The sequence below is a fragment of the Odocoileus virginianus genome, chromosome 11, assembly GCF_023699985.2.
Source record: "Odocoileus virginianus isolate 20LAN1187 ecotype Illinois chromosome 11, Ovbor_1.2, whole genome shotgun sequence".
Lineage (NCBI taxonomy): Eukaryota > Metazoa > Chordata > Mammalia > Artiodactyla > Cervidae > Odocoileus > Odocoileus virginianus.
In genome coordinates, this window is record NC_069684.1 from 28,915,694 (window position 1) to 28,932,043 (window position 16,350).

The following is a 16,350-nucleotide window of genomic DNA, read 5'->3' on the forward strand; positions in this document are numbered from 1 at the left end:
TTCACACCAAGGCACTTTAATATGCAGCTTTTGGGGACACAGCAGAGAGGAGGTGGCCCAGCCAGGGCAGGGGAGGCACTGGCCAGGCTGCTCACCACTCTATGTCGTCCGTGCTGTCTGCCAGGCACTGGGCCAGGTGGCTGTCAACATCCAGCTGCGCCAGCCTGTGAGCAGAGGAGAGGGGAGGGTCATGGGCAGGGAGGGCGCCCAGTCGGAGTATGTGTCTTGCACTTTCACGCCCCTCCTGGGAGCTGACTACATGAAAACCTGGGACGGTGCCCTCGGCTGGCAGAACAGGGGGCAGGGGTCCCCCTCAATGAAAAAGGGACTTTTCAGACCCTGTTCCTGGGTCCAAGGTCCCCAGGGCACCAGACTCCTCAAGTGCCTGCATCTGAGCGCTGGGACCCTGTGTCTGAAAAACCCCAAGAACCCACCTGCGGGTGAAGGGTGTGGGTGGGCTCAGCAGAATCGGCCCTAAGATGGACGTCGGGGTCTTCCCCACCCCCTCCCAGGCAGAAGCTCTATCTCATCAATCAGACAAACTCTCTGGGTGTTTCTGCCTCCACACGTGCCCCAGGCGACCCTTCCCTCCTCTGAAGGCCACTGGGAAAAGACAGGGTGTGAAGGGTGGCGCCTCAGAGAGCGGTCACTATGAGGGTGGGCGTACACCTCCAGGCAGACTCGGCCCTGCTGGGGAGAGGATGGCCCATGAGGGTCTGGACGCTGCCTGTGCTGTCTCTCAGTGGGGAGCACTGTCTGGGCTTTCCTCAGAACCCCCTCAATGAGAGCTCTGAGGTGGATCCCACTCGAGCCCAAAGCCTACTGCGTGGACTGATGGTCCAGACCCTCCAGGACACCCAGCAGTGCAAGGGGTCTAGGGACCAGTGAGACCCTATGGGCCGACCTGGGTCTCGGGAAAATGCAGGCACCCATCTCTTGTCTAAAGTGGCAGGTGGAGCCAGTCTTCCTGACCATGCCGGAGCTCGTGGTACAGGGACCTGGAGGGGTGCTCACATGCAGTCTGTGGAATCCACCACGTGACAGCCCTTGGGTCAGAGAGGAAGCTCAGAGAACCACCGGTTCTGAGTGACCTGGAAGCACTAGGCTGCCCAAAGCGCCCAGGCTGCCCGTGCCTCCTGCAGACAAGCAGTCCACCTCCCACTCGCCTCACCCTGCTGCTCAGAAGGTGGCAAGGCTTCCACCTCTGGTCACAAACATTGCCCAGAATCCTGAAAGCAAACATGTTTCTAGACACAAGACTCATTTCGGCTCCCTTGTGCCCTGGCCTGTCCCCAAGGAGGGGGGGTCCCCAAGTCACTCTGCAGCCTTAGGGTGGGGCCTGGCCAGGGCACGCTCTCCTTAATCAAAGGGAAGAACATGTAAGAAGCACTCCAGTCGCATGGAGACCTGGACCGCCCACACCAACACCTACACTGAGGCACTCTGCCAAGCCTTAATCTGACTGCTCAAAGAGCTCAGACTGGAACTTTCTTTCCAGCATCCTTCCAAAGTTTTAGGAACTCCTTCTTAGACATTTAGAAAAGCAAGCGATCCAAAAACAAAAGCTGCCCCTACAACAGAGAGGCAGGGGTGGGGTGCCCTGACAGTTTCAGGAAGCTTCAAGGGCATCTTCTGCCAAGAAAATGAATTTCCCTCCAGGGCTTCCAATGATATTTCTGTCCCTGGGTTTCTCTCAACTGGTACAAATCAAGGGGACTTAGTATTTTCAAAAGTGTTCACGGCTTCCTCAGGACGGGCAAGGGAGCTGGTATCTTCAGCCCACAACCATCCAAGAGCCTCAATATGGGACAAGAGGTGTGTTCGGTGAAACGCTGGGTCTGAGGACGTTTTACAAATTCTCCAGAGCACAGGCATCTCAGCGCAGCCACCACACCTGCCCTCCCACCACGCCAGACCTGTGCCTACTGGGGGGTTTCACCACAGGTCCTCCTGGGGACAGTCACCCCCCTGCCCTCGCTCCCTGCACACTGAGCTGTCCAAGCTCTCAAAGGCTTGGTTCCTATAAAACATCACCATTGGAGAACCCTGGATATCTGAATGCAGACCGTGTTTCTTCTCCCCTCTGCAGTCTGTGCTGCACATTTTGCTAACTGTTTTGATAACTTTTTGTCATCAGCTGCCGTTCCCTTCACCACTAGGCTGGTTTTGTTTCCAAAAAACCAGGGATGAGGCACATAATTCAACACAGTCTTCAGGCCACAGGACACACAGAGTAAGACCAGCTACCAAAACCTGCCGTCTATCCCCTACATCCGACCAAGCTCCTTCCTGCTGTCCTGACCCCCACGATCCCCATGCCTGTGTCCTTAGCTATGTGACACGTTGCTCAAAAGCTGGGCAGGTGGGACTTCTTAGCAAAGTCAAATTCCATCACCTTATTTTAAAAAATGCATATATGTTGGATTTCTAAAACAAAAAAAGGCATCTCTAGACACTGAAACAAAGTCTTCATTTCTAAAATCGGCAGTCCACCCACGGGGAAGGTTGCCAGAGGGACCATGACAAAAACTGCTCTGTGACCCACAGCCCAAACTGACCCTGGAGGCAGTCTCACCAGAGAATGCCAGTCACCACCACGTTCCCGGATGTCAGTGTGGACCCCATTAGAGCCAGAGCCTCCCTGCCCTCCCACTGTAGGGGCCACATCTGAGAGGCTGCAGCCTGTCAGCAGGGCCCCAGGCCCTGTGTACCTGCAGGGGGACCTTCAAACCCAGCCCTGTGCCCTCTGGCTGATCAGCACCACCTCTGCACTTTGCCAACTTTCTATGCATGAAATTTCACTTTAAAAAAAGCCAAAGTTGAGCTCAGGTACCCTAGCCTTCAGAAACTGCCTGTGGTTTCCAAACAGGGCAGGGGCCACCACGGGGGTGGCAGTGGAGGGGAGGGAGGCCCAGGGGGCCACTCACCCGGGGGCGAAGTCGACTTGGCACATGGGACAGCTCTGCAGGGTTGTCGCCGCGTCCACAGACAGCTGTCGCTGGGAGGGCTGCTCCTCCGACGGCTGCTCCTCAGCGCTGGGGGTTCCGCGGAGCTGGGGCGCAGGGTGTTTTTGGGGGGACCCCGTGCGCCCCCGGACCGCGCTGAGCACAAGGTCGGAGCCGCCCGAGCCCCTGCCTCGCCCCGGCGGGGGCGGCGGGAAAGGCGTCCAGAAGAAGGTCTCGGTTCCCACGGTGAATCTTTCCAGGGGCGGGCGCTCAGGGCTGCGGCTGGGCTCCTGCAAGAAGAGGTCGTCGGACCGCGCCCGCCTTCCCGCCCTGGCCCAGCTGGAGACCAGGGGCCACGCGGGGGCCACTGCACACGCACCTGGCCGGGGAAGGCGGGCAGCGGCGGCAGCTCGCCGTTCACGTTCAGGTCTGCGCTTGCGGTGCGCAGCAACTGAGTCCACAGCTTCGCGCACTCGCTGCCGTCCGGGAGGGACCCGGGGGGATTGCTCGGAGGCCTGGGGCGGCGAGGGTGGGCATAATAACTCAGCGCGGGGGAAGCGGGGAGCGGGGCCCTCGGGGAACAGAAAGGAGGACTCAGCGGGGAGAGACTAGGAGTGCAGCTCTGCAGCTGGGCGGGAGTGGGGTGGGAGGAGGGCTGACGGGGCGAGATCGAGGCGGGTTCCAGGGAGTACGTGGGGGCGTGACACCCGGCTACCACTTGGCCGCGGACACGAGGCCCCACCCGGGACGCTTCCCGCCCCCAGCCCCGCGCCGTCCCCAGCCCCAGCCCCGACCTCACCTGGCCCCCGAGAGGGGCTTCCGGCGGCTCAGACTCAGCCGCGACCTCCGCGTAGCCTCCATCCGCCCAGACGCCGCGCGTCCGGCGGATATGAGCGGCCGGCGCGCCAGACCCCGCCCCCGACACAGACCCCGCCCACAACAAGACACACACCCCAGGACCCCGCCCCGGGCAGCCCCGCCCAGATAAGACCGGTCCCGGGGGCCCTCTCTTCAATGCCCCACCACCGCCCGAAGACCTCTGTGGACCCAAACTCTCACTCCCACCGGGGCGCTGGACTCGACCCCCAGACCGTGGGGTGACCTCCCTCTTGTGGCAGTATCGAAGGGAGGTAGACGGAGGCCAGGGTTGCTCCTTCCCCCACGGAGGCAGGACTGAGGTCGCGAGGCTGCCTTGTCCTGAGGGAGCCATTTTCCAGCTGAACCAGGGGTTGCCGCCCTCACCCCTTAGGCCCGGGTCTGCAGAGACCTCCGAGGAGGAGGAACTGGGCAGGAAGGAGGCCGGGGGCCCTGGCGTCCCCACCCGCCGCTGGTCCTGACTCTGCCCCCTTCCTCTGCCTGGACAATCCTGAGCCTGGGAGATCGTTTCCAGGACGTCCGCGTTTCCTTACAGGAGGGAAGAGCCTAGTTTCCTTAATTAAGAGACGGAGAAGTGAGAAGACCAGGACCCGGGTCCTCGGAGGGCCTGCGAGGGGCTTCCTGGACACCGTGGACCCCGGGTGCTCTCTGAGCCAGCGACCTTGCAATCTGCCGCTTGGTGGCAGCAGACGCCCAGCCACCCTTGTCCGTTCCGCTGGTGCAGTCGGTGCCCTGGGGTCCCACCAGGGCTGAGAGGTGCAGGGGGTACTGGGTGGCAGCCGGCTCCTCTCCAGGCCACAGGCAGATGCCGCCGTGGTCATGGGCTCTCCCTGGCTCCTCCCCAGCCTCACAGCTTCGGGGACTCTGTTCTGCACCCCCTTCTGCAGGAGCTACCATAGCCTCCTCACCTCCGCCCCTCTTCACCATCACAGACTGCCTTTTCCACCCCCCATGTGGCACACTCCAGCCCCTGGGCACCCTAGTCCCCAAGCTGAGGCTACCCAAGTGACCTCCATCCAGCTGCCACGCAGACCTCCAGAGCAGAGTGGACTCTCCTGGGCCAGGGACTAGTCTAGAAGCTGAAGACGCCTGGGGGAGCGAATGAGACAGAGCTCTCATCTGGAGCCTGCCAGCTCCTGGGAGACAGCCTATGCGTGTCTAAACAAGGGTACTGCTACAGTGGGTGGTCTCGGGGCCCCAGAGGAGGTGACCTGCCACTTTTCCAGGTGAGAGAAGCCCAGGTGAGGGGATTCACAGGCGGGCCTGGAATGTCTCAGGGACTGGTTGACTGAGGACCCCCAAATGGCTCGCGTCTGTGATCCCCAGCCACAGCCCCCCTACCCTCTCCCTGGCTTCAGTCTCCACTGCTTCAGAGCTGTTCCTGGAAACGTCACTGCGTATCTGCATGCCCTCCTGGAGACTCCCAGGAGGAGCACCAGTCCTCCCCAAGGCAAGCAGGACCTACCAGGCCTCAGACAGCCAGCTTGTGCCCAGCTCTCAGGGCATGCTGGGAAGCTGTGTGGAGATATCTCTGTGAGCAGCTAATCCCCACAACAGGAACCCTGGGGTCTTCAGCGTCCCGGCCACTTCCTCTAAGGACCTCGCACTGCCAGCTCCCAGACCCAGGAAGGGTAGCTTGAGGCAGGAGCCAGGAGGGTCTCAGGTGGACCCAAGACAACAGGGAGGCCTGAGGGCAGGTGCCCCAAGAAGGTGCAGGTCCTGGGAGCTGCCAGGGGCTGGCTGAGCCTGGCTCCAGCCTTCAGCACGAGGTGAGTGGGCACCCACTCTCCTTTGGCCTTAACCACCCCAGGGGTCTCCTTTACCCTGGGCTGCTGGAAGGGGCAGAACGGAGGCCCTCAGGGCCTGCATGTGGGGATGACAGAGCCAGAGCGACATGTCGAGGCTGTCTCCGGGGGCTTCTCCTCTCTGGTTTCATCCGGCTGCTGGGGATTAACTCCCCCGTCATCACCGGGACCTCCAGCCTGGGACACTTCCACCAAGAACAGAGCTGGGGTGACCCCTGTGCCAAGCACACGGCAGGTGCCGGCCCCGGCAGGAGTCCTATCCCCTCGGCCGGCACTCTCCTGACAGCTGCCCGCCGCCTGCCCAGCCTGCATGGGGACCTTCTGGAGGTGGAAGGAGACTACCTTGTCCCAGCTGTCCGGGCGCTATAAGCAAGATGCAGTGCCGGGAGGGGGGCTGGAGGAAGTAAGTTGAACTTGATTAAAAGGCTCCCGTTTTCTGAGCCATCTGCTGCAGTGAGGGGCCATGGGCTTTACTGGGAAATAATTTCTGATTGGGACCAATGCTGTACTACGGAAATGAGATTTTTACAAGCCAAATTCATGTTTACAGAGAATGTTTCAGCGTTCTGAAGGAGGCACCCCTCCAATGAAGCAGAAAGGGCTCCAGTGGGCGGGGGTGAGGGGTGACAACCCCACCCTGCAGTCACAGGCAAGGCCCAGCTGAGAGACTGCTACCCTCTGGTGCTCTGGCTTCATCTGTGATGGCGAACCAAGTCCCCTCTCCCCTTTCCTCCCAGAATCAGGGTGCCATCTGCTGCCAGCTGGTCAGGGTCCAGACCTCTCCAGCACCTTCCGACAACCAGGAGCCACAAATGTCTGGGCTCCTGGTATCCTTGGAGCCTGGTGACTCCGCTCTGCCCTCCTCTCCATGGAGTGGGTCTTGCCACTGACTGACCCACAACAAGGCCTCCAACTCCGAGGCAGTCCGGCAGGGTAAGACCTGTCGGCTGGGCCCCAGCTGGCTGGCGAGGTCCGAGCCCCACTTGGCTTTCCCATACCCTCCTTTGGTTGCTTGAGGGCCAGTTCTGCCATCAGGGCACCCGGCAAGTGGGGTCAAGACGGCGCAGGCAGGCAGAGTAGGGCCTGAGGCTGGCGGGCACAACCAGCCCTGTTGCAATAGCGGCAGCCTCCGACTGCCAAGTGGAAGTGGGGACTGGGCTCCTGTATTCCATGTGGGTGCCCTGTTGGTGCCTGCGCCGCCCAGCCCGGCCTTGAGAGCTGGAGCCCAGCTTTCCCAGGTGGCCACACCTGTTGGCCTGTGGGTGCCAAGCAGGCAAACTGGCCTGGAGCCAGGTGGTGGCGTTCGTGGGCATGCGGAGCTCCAGGCAAACAGGCTGGGTTGAAACAGTTGCCTGGGAAACATCGAAGGATCCACCAGGCAGCAGAGAGAGCGCTCAGGGCCCACTCACCCTTGTGGAAGTGAGGGCACCACGGCTTCCTCAAGGCCCCTTGTCACGGCTGCAGGGGAGTGGGTAGGCTCTGTAGCCAGGAGCCGCCTCTGACAGCAGGCTAAAGCCAAGGACCAGCTGGGCCTCCAGCCCCCACTTCAAGAGCCTGAAAGTCGCGAGGCCATCAGGGGGCAGCGGTGAAGAGATGGTGGCCTGTGACCAGGAGTCCACACTGGCTACCACCTCTCGCCTGGACAGCCACCCTCTCCCAGCATGCATAGCGAACCTCGTCCTCCCTGAGGTCCCCACAGCTCCTGCCCCAACACCCTCCTCTGCTGCTGCCCTGTGCTCCCCGGCCCCGTCTCTATCCCTGCATCTCCACTCCTACTGACCCCCAGGCTCTCCTCTGGGGCCTGCCTGCCGAGAAGCTCTCCTGACCCTCCCCAACCCCATCGCCTGGCTGGGTTCTCCTGCCCCCCAGTGGGACTTATGGGGCCAGGGTGCCATGTCCTTCCCACGGTGTCCCCAAGCTACAGGAGTGCCGGCTGGGAGACAGCAGGATCACCACCTTAGCTCCTGTGGAGAACGTCGGTCCGGCAGAGACCAAGCCTTGAGGCTACTGGGCCGAACAGTGTCCCTGGGAACATGAGAATGTGACTTTGCTGGAAATGGAGTATTTGCAGCTGGAATAGGGTTCAGACAGTGCCGTGCTGGGTCAGGGTGGGCCCTGAGTCCAGCGCGACTGGTGTCCTTGCATGAAGATGCGTGGCTGGACACAGCCACATAGAGACCAGCCAGGAAGCAGTGGAGGCAGCGGGCGGACGGTTGCGGCAACAAACCTAGGAACACGGAGCCGCAGAAGGCCAGAGGTGGTCCTCCCCAGTGCCTCCAGGGGTCTGGGGCCCCAGCAACACCCTGAGTGTGGAATTCTGGCCTCCAGAGTGTGAGGGTGGACCCCTTCGCTGAGGCCCCCAGCCGGTCATTTGTGCAGCAGCCACTGGACTCGGACACAGGGACTCTCCAAACTGTCAGCACCACATTCGGCTTGAAGACCCCGAATGCAGAGGAGGAGGGGGCAGTAGGGTGTCTTCTCTCGCCCAGGGTTCCATCAGCATCCCCCGGACGGGGGAACCTGCTGTCCTGTGGCCGAGAACATGGCCTGAGGAGAGCCAGCTCTGCAAGTGTCCTGGGGAGAAGGCCAGGTCCAGGATGGGGCAGGACCCTCCCTTCCCCTCCACCGCCCCGCCTCTCCCCCTCCTTTCCCCTCCCCCTGCCTCTCCCCTCCCCCTCCGCCTCCTAGAGATGGCGGCCTCTCCAGATGGAGACACGGGAGTGGCCTGGCTCCTCAAAGCAGTGGCCTCTCACCTGCTTACAGCTGATCTGTTGGCCGGAGCCTGGCCTTCTATGCCCCCACTGCATCACCCCCTCCCACATTTCTGTGGAAGTCATCTCTGATCTCCCTTGCAGGGGGCCTGACATGGAAAGCTCCGAGCCCCTCCCCGGGGGCCTCTCGGGGCAGGGCCGTCTTGGGCAGGGCTGGGCATCCCCCCAGAGGTGCTGCTGGGCTCAGCTGCATCCTCTCCCTGCTCCCCCTCCTCCCGCTCCTCCTCCCTTCCCCTCCCCCACCAGCCCCCCTCCTCTTTTCACAAGGGCACAAAGGCTTTAGCCCCTCCTCGTATGGATTCAGAGGCTAGGTCAGGGGTCAGCAGACGGTTGTTTGGCCTCCCTGGCAGGCCAATGGGTAGGGGTGTGTTGGGGGCCCCCCACCACAAGTGGCTGTGCACCTGGAGTTATTTAACCTGCTTCTGAGTTTCACAGGGACCCCAGCCTTTAGCCACCAGAGGTCCCAGCAGCAACCACAGGTCATGAGTCACAGCCTGAGACTCTGCAAGAGACACTAGCCCCTGGCAGAGGACCTGTGTCTCTTCTTTCCACTGCCAGGTTTGGGGCAGCAGCTGGTCAGGGCATGGCTGTCTGTGTCTGGTCTGGAGGTGGGGGGCAGGAGGGGGTGAAGCCAGCTCTCTGACCTGAGACTCCTTGGCCTCACCATCCAGGAGGCAGGAAGTAGGACCCTGAGGTCCCACCTCCCATTGCCCTGGGTACTGGGCTGCTCCAGCCTCAGCTGCCACATGGCCCCCAGGGGCCTGGCAACCCCCCAGGCCAGAGGGAAGCCCAGGTCCTGAGTGTCCCTTTTGAAGCCTGCAGTGGACTGTCCAGCCAGTGAGAACCGTGGCTGCGGCCCTGTGAGTCACTTCTCTGAACAGGCTTCACTCCGGCCTGAAGCCCAAGGTGGGGCCAAGCAGGACATGGTTGGAGTCAAGCCAGATGGCCAGTAGGTACCACCCAGGCAGCCCCCCTCCTGCCCAAGCCTCCTCGGCCACTGAGACCACCCTGCCCTCTGCTCCTAGGGCCTCCATCTCCCCTCCTCCTCCTCCTGGGGCCTCCACCCCCTCGGCCATTCCACAGGGCCTGAGTGGGATGTTGGCAGGAGGGAGGGAGGGTTCCCGGCCGGGGCAGAAGCTTAGGGAGAGAGCAGGCCCTGCTCAGTCCCAAGGCACCTTCAGGCCCATCTGGCTGCTGAGAAAAAGGGTGGGGGAGGGGACCAGGAGGCAGGGACAGGGCATTTGTGTTGGGCCATTCTCCACCTCCCTGAGCTGCTGTGCCCACCTGCCGAGAGAGCGGTACCCCTGTCCCCAACATGACTGGGCCCCCAGTTGGGGTGGTGAGGGCCTACTAGGGGTTCAGGAGGCTCTGGAGAAAGGGTGGAGACCCCTCCTCCCCTGCCATGTCCTTCCTCTCCCTTGGGAGCAACCAGGGGCCCTCTGTGGCCAAGCCCTCCCGACCACATTACTGGTCACCCCACTTGGGCTGGGTGCAGCTGGGCCAGCCTTCCTGGCAGCCCCGGCCCACGTGGGTACCCCTTTCTGGGGCCAACTGAGCCCACAAGGTCCTCCTCTGAGCTCAGCCCGGCATTGACTGTCCACCCACTCGGGAGGGGAGGTGAGGCAGGTCCCTGATGGCTCAGGACCACCAAGATGCAGAGCTTGGGGCCGCATCAGGGCCACAGCTGTGGAAGCTACTGGACTGGACTGGCAGCTGAGTGGCCTCCCTGAGCTGCTTCCCCCACACCTGGCCCACAGGCAGCCCAGTTCAGGGCTCACTTCTAGGGGTACCCACCCTATGTCAGAGGTGCCGTGCCTGTCCCGGCTGCCAGCCCCCATCATCAGCTGTGCTGATGAGCCCTGAGCTCTGAGCGGGGACTTGAGCCCAAGTCTTCTGTGCTGCTGCCTGGCTGGTGGCCTTGCTGACTCGTTGCCCCTGAGTGGCCACCTCGGGGGTGAAAGTGGTACAGGTGCTCCCAGCACTGCAGGGGGACAAGGGGCAGCTTCTCTGGCCTGGGAGACCCAGGCCACTAACAGGCAGACAGTGAAGCCAACTCCTTCCATCCTGGGTGCCCATTTGTCCCACAGGCTGTTCCTGAGCTGGGAGAGGCCCACTGAGGCCCTTGGGGAGAGGATTACCCACCCGTCTGCCTACATGCAGCCACCCCAACTGCCAGGGTCTGCTGACCTGCAGATGGTGTATGTGGCCAGTGTCCCTCTGGTGTCCCCAGGCCTGGACACCTGGCCTGCCCCTCAGTTAATAAAGACTGCCCCAAATCTCCTGAACCACCACCTCCTTTAGGGGTGGTGCCCACTAGGTGCCCTGGAGAAGTCTGTCCCCTGGAATAGCAAATTTTCCTCCCCACATGATGAGAGTGGCTGGCCAGGTGGGCAGGGAGGATGCGGTTGAGGCCTGGGGCCACCCAGGACTTCAGGTAGTAGTGGGCGATGGGCCTGCACAAAGCTTCCCAGGGCACCCTGCACCACGGGACCCTATGAATCAACCCAAATGGCATGGCCCTCGCTAGGTCCTCAGCTCCTGCTCCCAGTGCTGTCCCTGGGCTGCAGTCAGTTGTCTCCAACTTGCCCCCCGTGCCCTTCTCCAACCTGCCCTCTCCCTCCCAGCCTTCATCTGTCTGACTGCTCCTCCTTTTGGATCACTCAAAATTAGAGCAGCCATCTCTGAAAAGGGAAAAGGAGTGAGAAATTAACCGTAAAAATATATTTCATTTTAACCCAACGTATCTAAAATACTGCCTTTCAACATGGAATCGTATGTAAATTATTAGTATGTTTTCACACATTCTTCTCTTTACACTGGGCCTTTGCATTCAGAGTACAACTCCAGGAGCCCAGCTGATATATGGCTGCCTCCTGGGAAGGTGCCTGTGCACACGAGCCCCTGCCAGGTGCCCACTGGAGCCCGTGGTGGAGATCCAGGCTCCTTCTGACATGTCAGGGCCGCAGGCTCCAAGGAGGCTCTCCTATGAGCATGTGTGCTGTCACTTCAGGCATGTCCAACTCTCTGCGACCCTATGGACTGTGGTCTGCCAGGCTCCTCTGTCCATAGGATTCTCCAGGCAAAAATACTAGAGTGGATTGCCATGCTCACTCCTAGGGTATCTTCCTGACCCAGGGATCGAACCTGCATCTCTTACATCTCTTGCATTGGCAGGCAAGTTCTTTACCACTAGTGCCACCTGGGAAGTCTGAGACTCTCCTGACTGCCCCCCTGATACCACATCAGGGTGCCGGAGAACACTGAGATGGGCAGCAAGAGCCCCCTCAAGGCCCGCCTTCTGTCCCTCACCTGTGAGCTGGCCTGGGCCCCACACCTTGGAAACACCCTCCAGGCAGGGAAGACGAGTGACCACGGGCCTCAGTTTCCCTGTTTCCTTTCAGCCTGGCCTGAGATCTGATGCCCACTGGCAGGAACAGAGATGCCCAGTGTCTTATTCTGTTTGGGCTATTGTAACAAGATACCACAGATGGCGGCAGCAGAGAGCATAGATTTCTCTCTTGGTCCTGGAGGCTGGCAGTCTGAGGTTGGGTGCCAGCATGGTTGGGTTCTGGTGAGGCCCACATCCAGGTCCTGTTCCTCATGGGGTAGGGCACAGCTGTGAGGGTGCTAATTCTGCTACTGAGGGTCCCACCCTCGAGACCCAGACACTTCCCAGAGGCCCTACCTCCCCGACTGGGGTTAGGTCTCAACATAGGAATTTGGGGGCCTCAAGCGTTCAGGCCCCAGCATCTGTGTGGCTCTCAGACACCCTGCGGCCACGTTCTAGGTGCTTTCATCACAGGTACCCTCTGGGGTAGGGGAGGAACAGGCGCCCCTATGGATTCCCTTGCAGGCCTGCCTGCAGACAGTAGGTGATGGCCCAGCTTCCTCCTGGGAAGCAAGGTCTTTTGTCCCAGAGACCTGAGTCCCCCTGCAGGCCCGCACAGCACCGTCAAACACACGCTATGCAGGGAAGATCCTCACGCTGTCCAGGCTCCTTGCCAAGCCCGCCAGCCAGGCCATGAGTCCAAACGCTCAGACAGAGACGCTGCTGTCACGGCCGGACTCTGACTCCCAAGAGGAAGTTCAAAATGAAACAGTTTCAGCAGTGAAAGAAAAGTTGCAGAGCCAAGCGCAGATACCAGAAGTGGGAAAGCAGCGCTCTGAGTGCTTCCACCAGATGGTGTGACTTGGTGAGGGTCCCTCCCCTGGGCAAGGCACCCCACTCCACCAGCTGCCAGATGCCCACCCAGCCAGCGCTGGTGGCCTGTCCTCTAGGTGGGGTACAGGGTTTTATGATACAGGCCCCCAGTGCCCCAGGGGTAGACAGGACAAACTACATGGTTGGAGAGGAGTGTGTTTCTCCCCAGGAAATACATGCTTATGGAAAAGAAACTGAGAACTTTGATTGCTACATTCCAGAACGGAGTCAGCTTTTTACCTGGCATGATGGAGCAGCCCCAGACTTAAGGACTACTGACAGGGCCGGGTCTTGGTCGAGGCGAGTGGGCCTCATGTGGCTTGGAGACCCAGGGTGACCTGTCCCCTAGACGAGGGAGCCAGGGCCTCTCCCCTTGGTCCTCCAGAGCAGGCCCTCCCAGGGTCCCCTTTGCCTTCTTAGGTGTGGATGGGTGGACATCTGGAGCCAGGAGAGGTTCTGTGTTCCCAAACTCTCTGGGGCAGCCACTGCCAGAAAGTGGCCACGTTTCCCAGGGGGAAGGAGGGCGCACTAGTGGGGCCCTGCCCAGCTGGGCACTGGGTGGTCAATTCTGCATGCATAGACCTCAGGAGGGCCCTGGCCTGCCTGCCCTCCCAGCCAGCTGGACCTTGGTTGTGCTCCTGCCTGAGGGTTTTTCCATCTTGTGCTGAAGCATCAGCGCTGCAGGCAGGCCATTCCGCTCAAAACCACAAGTTCTGCATGTGGATCTGTGTGTTTGTATGTGTGTATGGCTCTCTGTGTCTGTGTATGTGTGTGTATGGGTCTCTGTGTGTGTGGGTATATGTGGGTGACTGCATGTGTACGTCTTGTGTTCTCTGCCCCAGAGCTGAGTCCAAGGCTCACCCTGAACGAGGTGCTTCCTGCGGGGAGGGAGGCCAAGGCTGAGGGGCTGCCCGGTGTGCTGGGCGGTGCTGGGCCCCTCCTGGGAGCCTCCCTGGGGTGCTGGTCTCAGGCCCGCCTCCTGCCCTCCTTTCTTCCTCTCAACTTTGCCCTCACTCCCCTTCCCCCACTCCTTCCTGGCAAGCAGATGCAATCCAAACTTGTTGTGAATGTCTCCCCTGCAGTTGTCCACCGGCTAGTCCAAGTTAAATATTACTCACTGAGATGCAAGCCCGCTGGGCAGTGCTGGCCTGGAGGTGGACCGGTCTGGGGAAGGTGCTGGGCAGAGGCCAGTGCCAGGCCTGTGGCATCTGTGGGTGCTGGGGGTGGGGCTGGGGTGGCAGCCAGGAGCCCGCCAGCCTCAGCCTCGCCCTTTGAAGGGGCTGTTTCCTTAACCCCTGCACTGTGCCCAGAGCAGGCAGGAGAGCGGGCAGTGGGTCCCTGGGCAGGGCGGGGCGTGGAGGGGCCACCCAGGGACCGAGAGGGGCTTGGACTGGGCTGGGCAATGGCTTTCCTCTTGGTCGGTGGCTCCTGCCCTGTGCCAGGCTGGGGGCGGGACTAGGAACAAAGTGCTCTGAAGAATAGCCTGTCTCTTTCAAATCAACCCCTTTCCTGGCCCTCGGTTCTTCCCAGCAGCAAAGCAGAGGAACTGGGGTCTGGTGGCTGGACCCCTCCTCCTCTGGGGAAGAACCAGCTGCTTCCTCTGGCAGCTTCTCCATCCACTTTCCAGTGATGGGCTGTGGCTCTGGGGTCCTCCCCAGCTGGCTAGGAGCAGGGTCCCCCAGACCGCCATCCTCTGGGGGCAGCAAAGCTGGGGGAGTCACCAGGGCCAACCTCCCCTCACCACCTGCTCCACTCTCCGCGTGGACCCCAACGGGATCTGACCGCACCCAGCCTCAGGGCCTTTGCACCTACTGTGCCCTGCACTCACCTCTTACCCATCACAGTGCCTGTGAACCTCATGAGGAACACTATCCCCCTCGCTTCGTACCCCACCCACCTCCCCCTGGTCTGTTCTTAAAAGCATATGCCCCCGACTAATATAGAACATGTGGAAGTTTCATTTTTCATTGTCTCCCATGAAAACAGAAGCACTTGAGAACAGGAATTCCTTTCTGCTTGTCGACATGCATATCACAGTTTGGCCCTTGATAAACCTGGTGGGGGAGACCGATTCCGCAGTCATGCCTGGTATGGGGGTCTCATCCACAGCCACACATAGCCTCTCAGGGCCAGAGCCCCCGGCCCGCACTTGAATCTCAGCTTAGGGTCCAAGAACTCCGAACAGGGCTCCCTGTGAGAGGCCCGCAGGGTGCAAAGGAAACGCAGGGCCGTGGCTGTCCCGGAAGTCTGAGCCACCACATAAAACCCTGTGGGAGGGAGCTGCTTGGTAGCCTAATGGTTAGGATTCCTGGCTTCACTACCTGGAAACCCTGACCAAGCAACTGAGATCCCTCAAGCCATGTAGAGCAGCCAATAAAATAAAATAAAATATTAAAAACAAAAACAAAACCAAGGAAGAGAGTAGAAGAACAGACTCCACGCAGTCACCTGTGGTAATAGTGGGGCTGCCCCTGATGTATTCCAGGGCCACAGGCCTTTCATCCTTAATCTTCACACCTATAGCATGAAGCCTGCCCCCCACCCCTCACTGTCCAAAGCCCCTCAGACCTGTGTCTCCTGTGGAGCTTGCAGGGGTGGGTGCTTAACTGGATAAAGCCACACGTCCCTCCTGCTGGAGCCACCTCCACTCAGGGAGAAGAGTGGATCCAGGCACCCAGAACCCAGTGCCTGGGTCTGCACCGGCCTAAGCCCACTCTCGAGGGGCCTCCTTTAGGCCTGAGCCCTTCCAGGGACCCAGCCTCAGGACGGGGAGGCCCCTGGGGGAGCCGTGGAAGGCCCACCTGTGCCCCCTGAAAGTTCTCTGCACACCTTTGTGCACGAGTCCGTGTGGGGCTCTGGAGACAGGGCCGCCCACCTGCCTGCCTCCTGCCCAGACCTGCGAGTGTGCCTGCCGGTGTGGACGGGGGCGAGTTGGGACTTCGCACCTGAAATCCAGCGGGAGGGCAGGAATGTGAGTCTTGAAACTACCTTCCTGCCGTGTCTGTCGTTTCTGGGAGCAGACATGGCAGCTCACAGCTACCCCCAGTGTCTTCTCTGCCCTTCTAGATGCTGGCAGGACAGCATGTGACCACGACCCTCGGCCTGGCCCATGCCAGCACCTCTGACCCTCATAGAGCAGCCCTGTCTGCCTGCCCTCCCTTCGGCCCCAGACCTAGCATCTGCTTTCTGACTGAGGCTGGTGGGGGTGGGGCTGGGTTACTTTGGCCCCGGGCCCTGTGGGGTGATGGGAGGAGCAGACCCTCTGCAGGTCCAGGGCTGGCCCTCCAGGCTCCTCCGTGGAAGGAAAAGCTCCTTCTGACTGCAAGGACATAGGAAATGTGGGCTCTCCAAGCCTTGCCTGTCCATTCTGCGAGGCCCTGCTGAGATGTCGCGGGCCTTTTGGCAAATATCTGAGTCCGCAGGAGCGGGGTGGGCCTCCAGTCCTGAGTGCCCCCACCATCGGTCTGGGCTGAGGGCAGCCCTCAGGCTGAGTGTTGAAGGGACAGTTGGGTAAAGTGTGGCCCAGATAGAGACACAGCCTAGTGACCAACTACAGGACACCTCGGCCAGGAGGAGGGACCATGGCCCCCCAATCCTGTAGTCAGACTAGGCCCAAGGTGTGGAGCCTGAGACCCGCAGACCACGCACTGGGGATGGGGAAGGCAGCAGCCCTGAAGCAGGGGGGCAGTGTGACAGCTGGTGTGTATCAGACCAGGCCATAGGGCCTCCCTATGCTCCTGCCATCCTGATGG

At 60.9% G+C, this 16,350-nt stretch overlaps 1 protein-coding gene across 2 annotated transcripts; it reads right to left on the reverse strand.

Annotated features, from left to right (window-relative positions):
• FAAP20 (FA core complex associated protein 20) lies at positions 1–3,853 on the reverse strand. 2 transcript variants are annotated; one of them, XM_020873866.2, is made up of 4 exons: positions 3,745–3,853; positions 3,325–3,460; positions 2,928–3,235; positions 1–164 (listed from the first exon to the last, which is right to left on the reverse strand). In XM_020873866.2, exons 1-4 carry the CDS (start codon positions 3,804–3,806, stop codon positions 92–94), a joined length of 579 nt encoding a protein of 192 aa, XP_020729525.2. In that variant the 5' UTR covers positions 3,807–3,853; the 3' UTR covers positions 1–91. The 2 variants fall into 2 exon arrangements, with proteins under 2 accessions (XP_020729525.2, XP_070330255.1); XM_070474154.1 differs by having other exon boundaries at positions 3,325–3,517; positions 3,745–3,849.
• Positions 3,854–16,350: the final 12,497 nt, after the last annotated feature.

Bases quoted from the DNA above. Each gene is read 5' to 3' on its own strand.
- FAAP20 (XM_070474154.1), bottom strand. From the start codon at position 3,806: ATGGAGGCTACGCGGAGGTCGCGGCTGAGTCTGAGCCGCCGGAAGCCC. The intron at 3,518-3,744 runs GTGAGGTCGGGG...CTGTTCCCCGAG, and splicing joins AAGCCCCTCTCGGGGGCCAG to GGCCCCGCTCCCCGCTTCCC. The intron at 165-2,927 runs GTGAGTGGCCCC...CTCTGCTCACAG, and splicing joins CAAGTCGACTTCGCCCCCGG to GCTGGCGCAGCTGGATGTTG.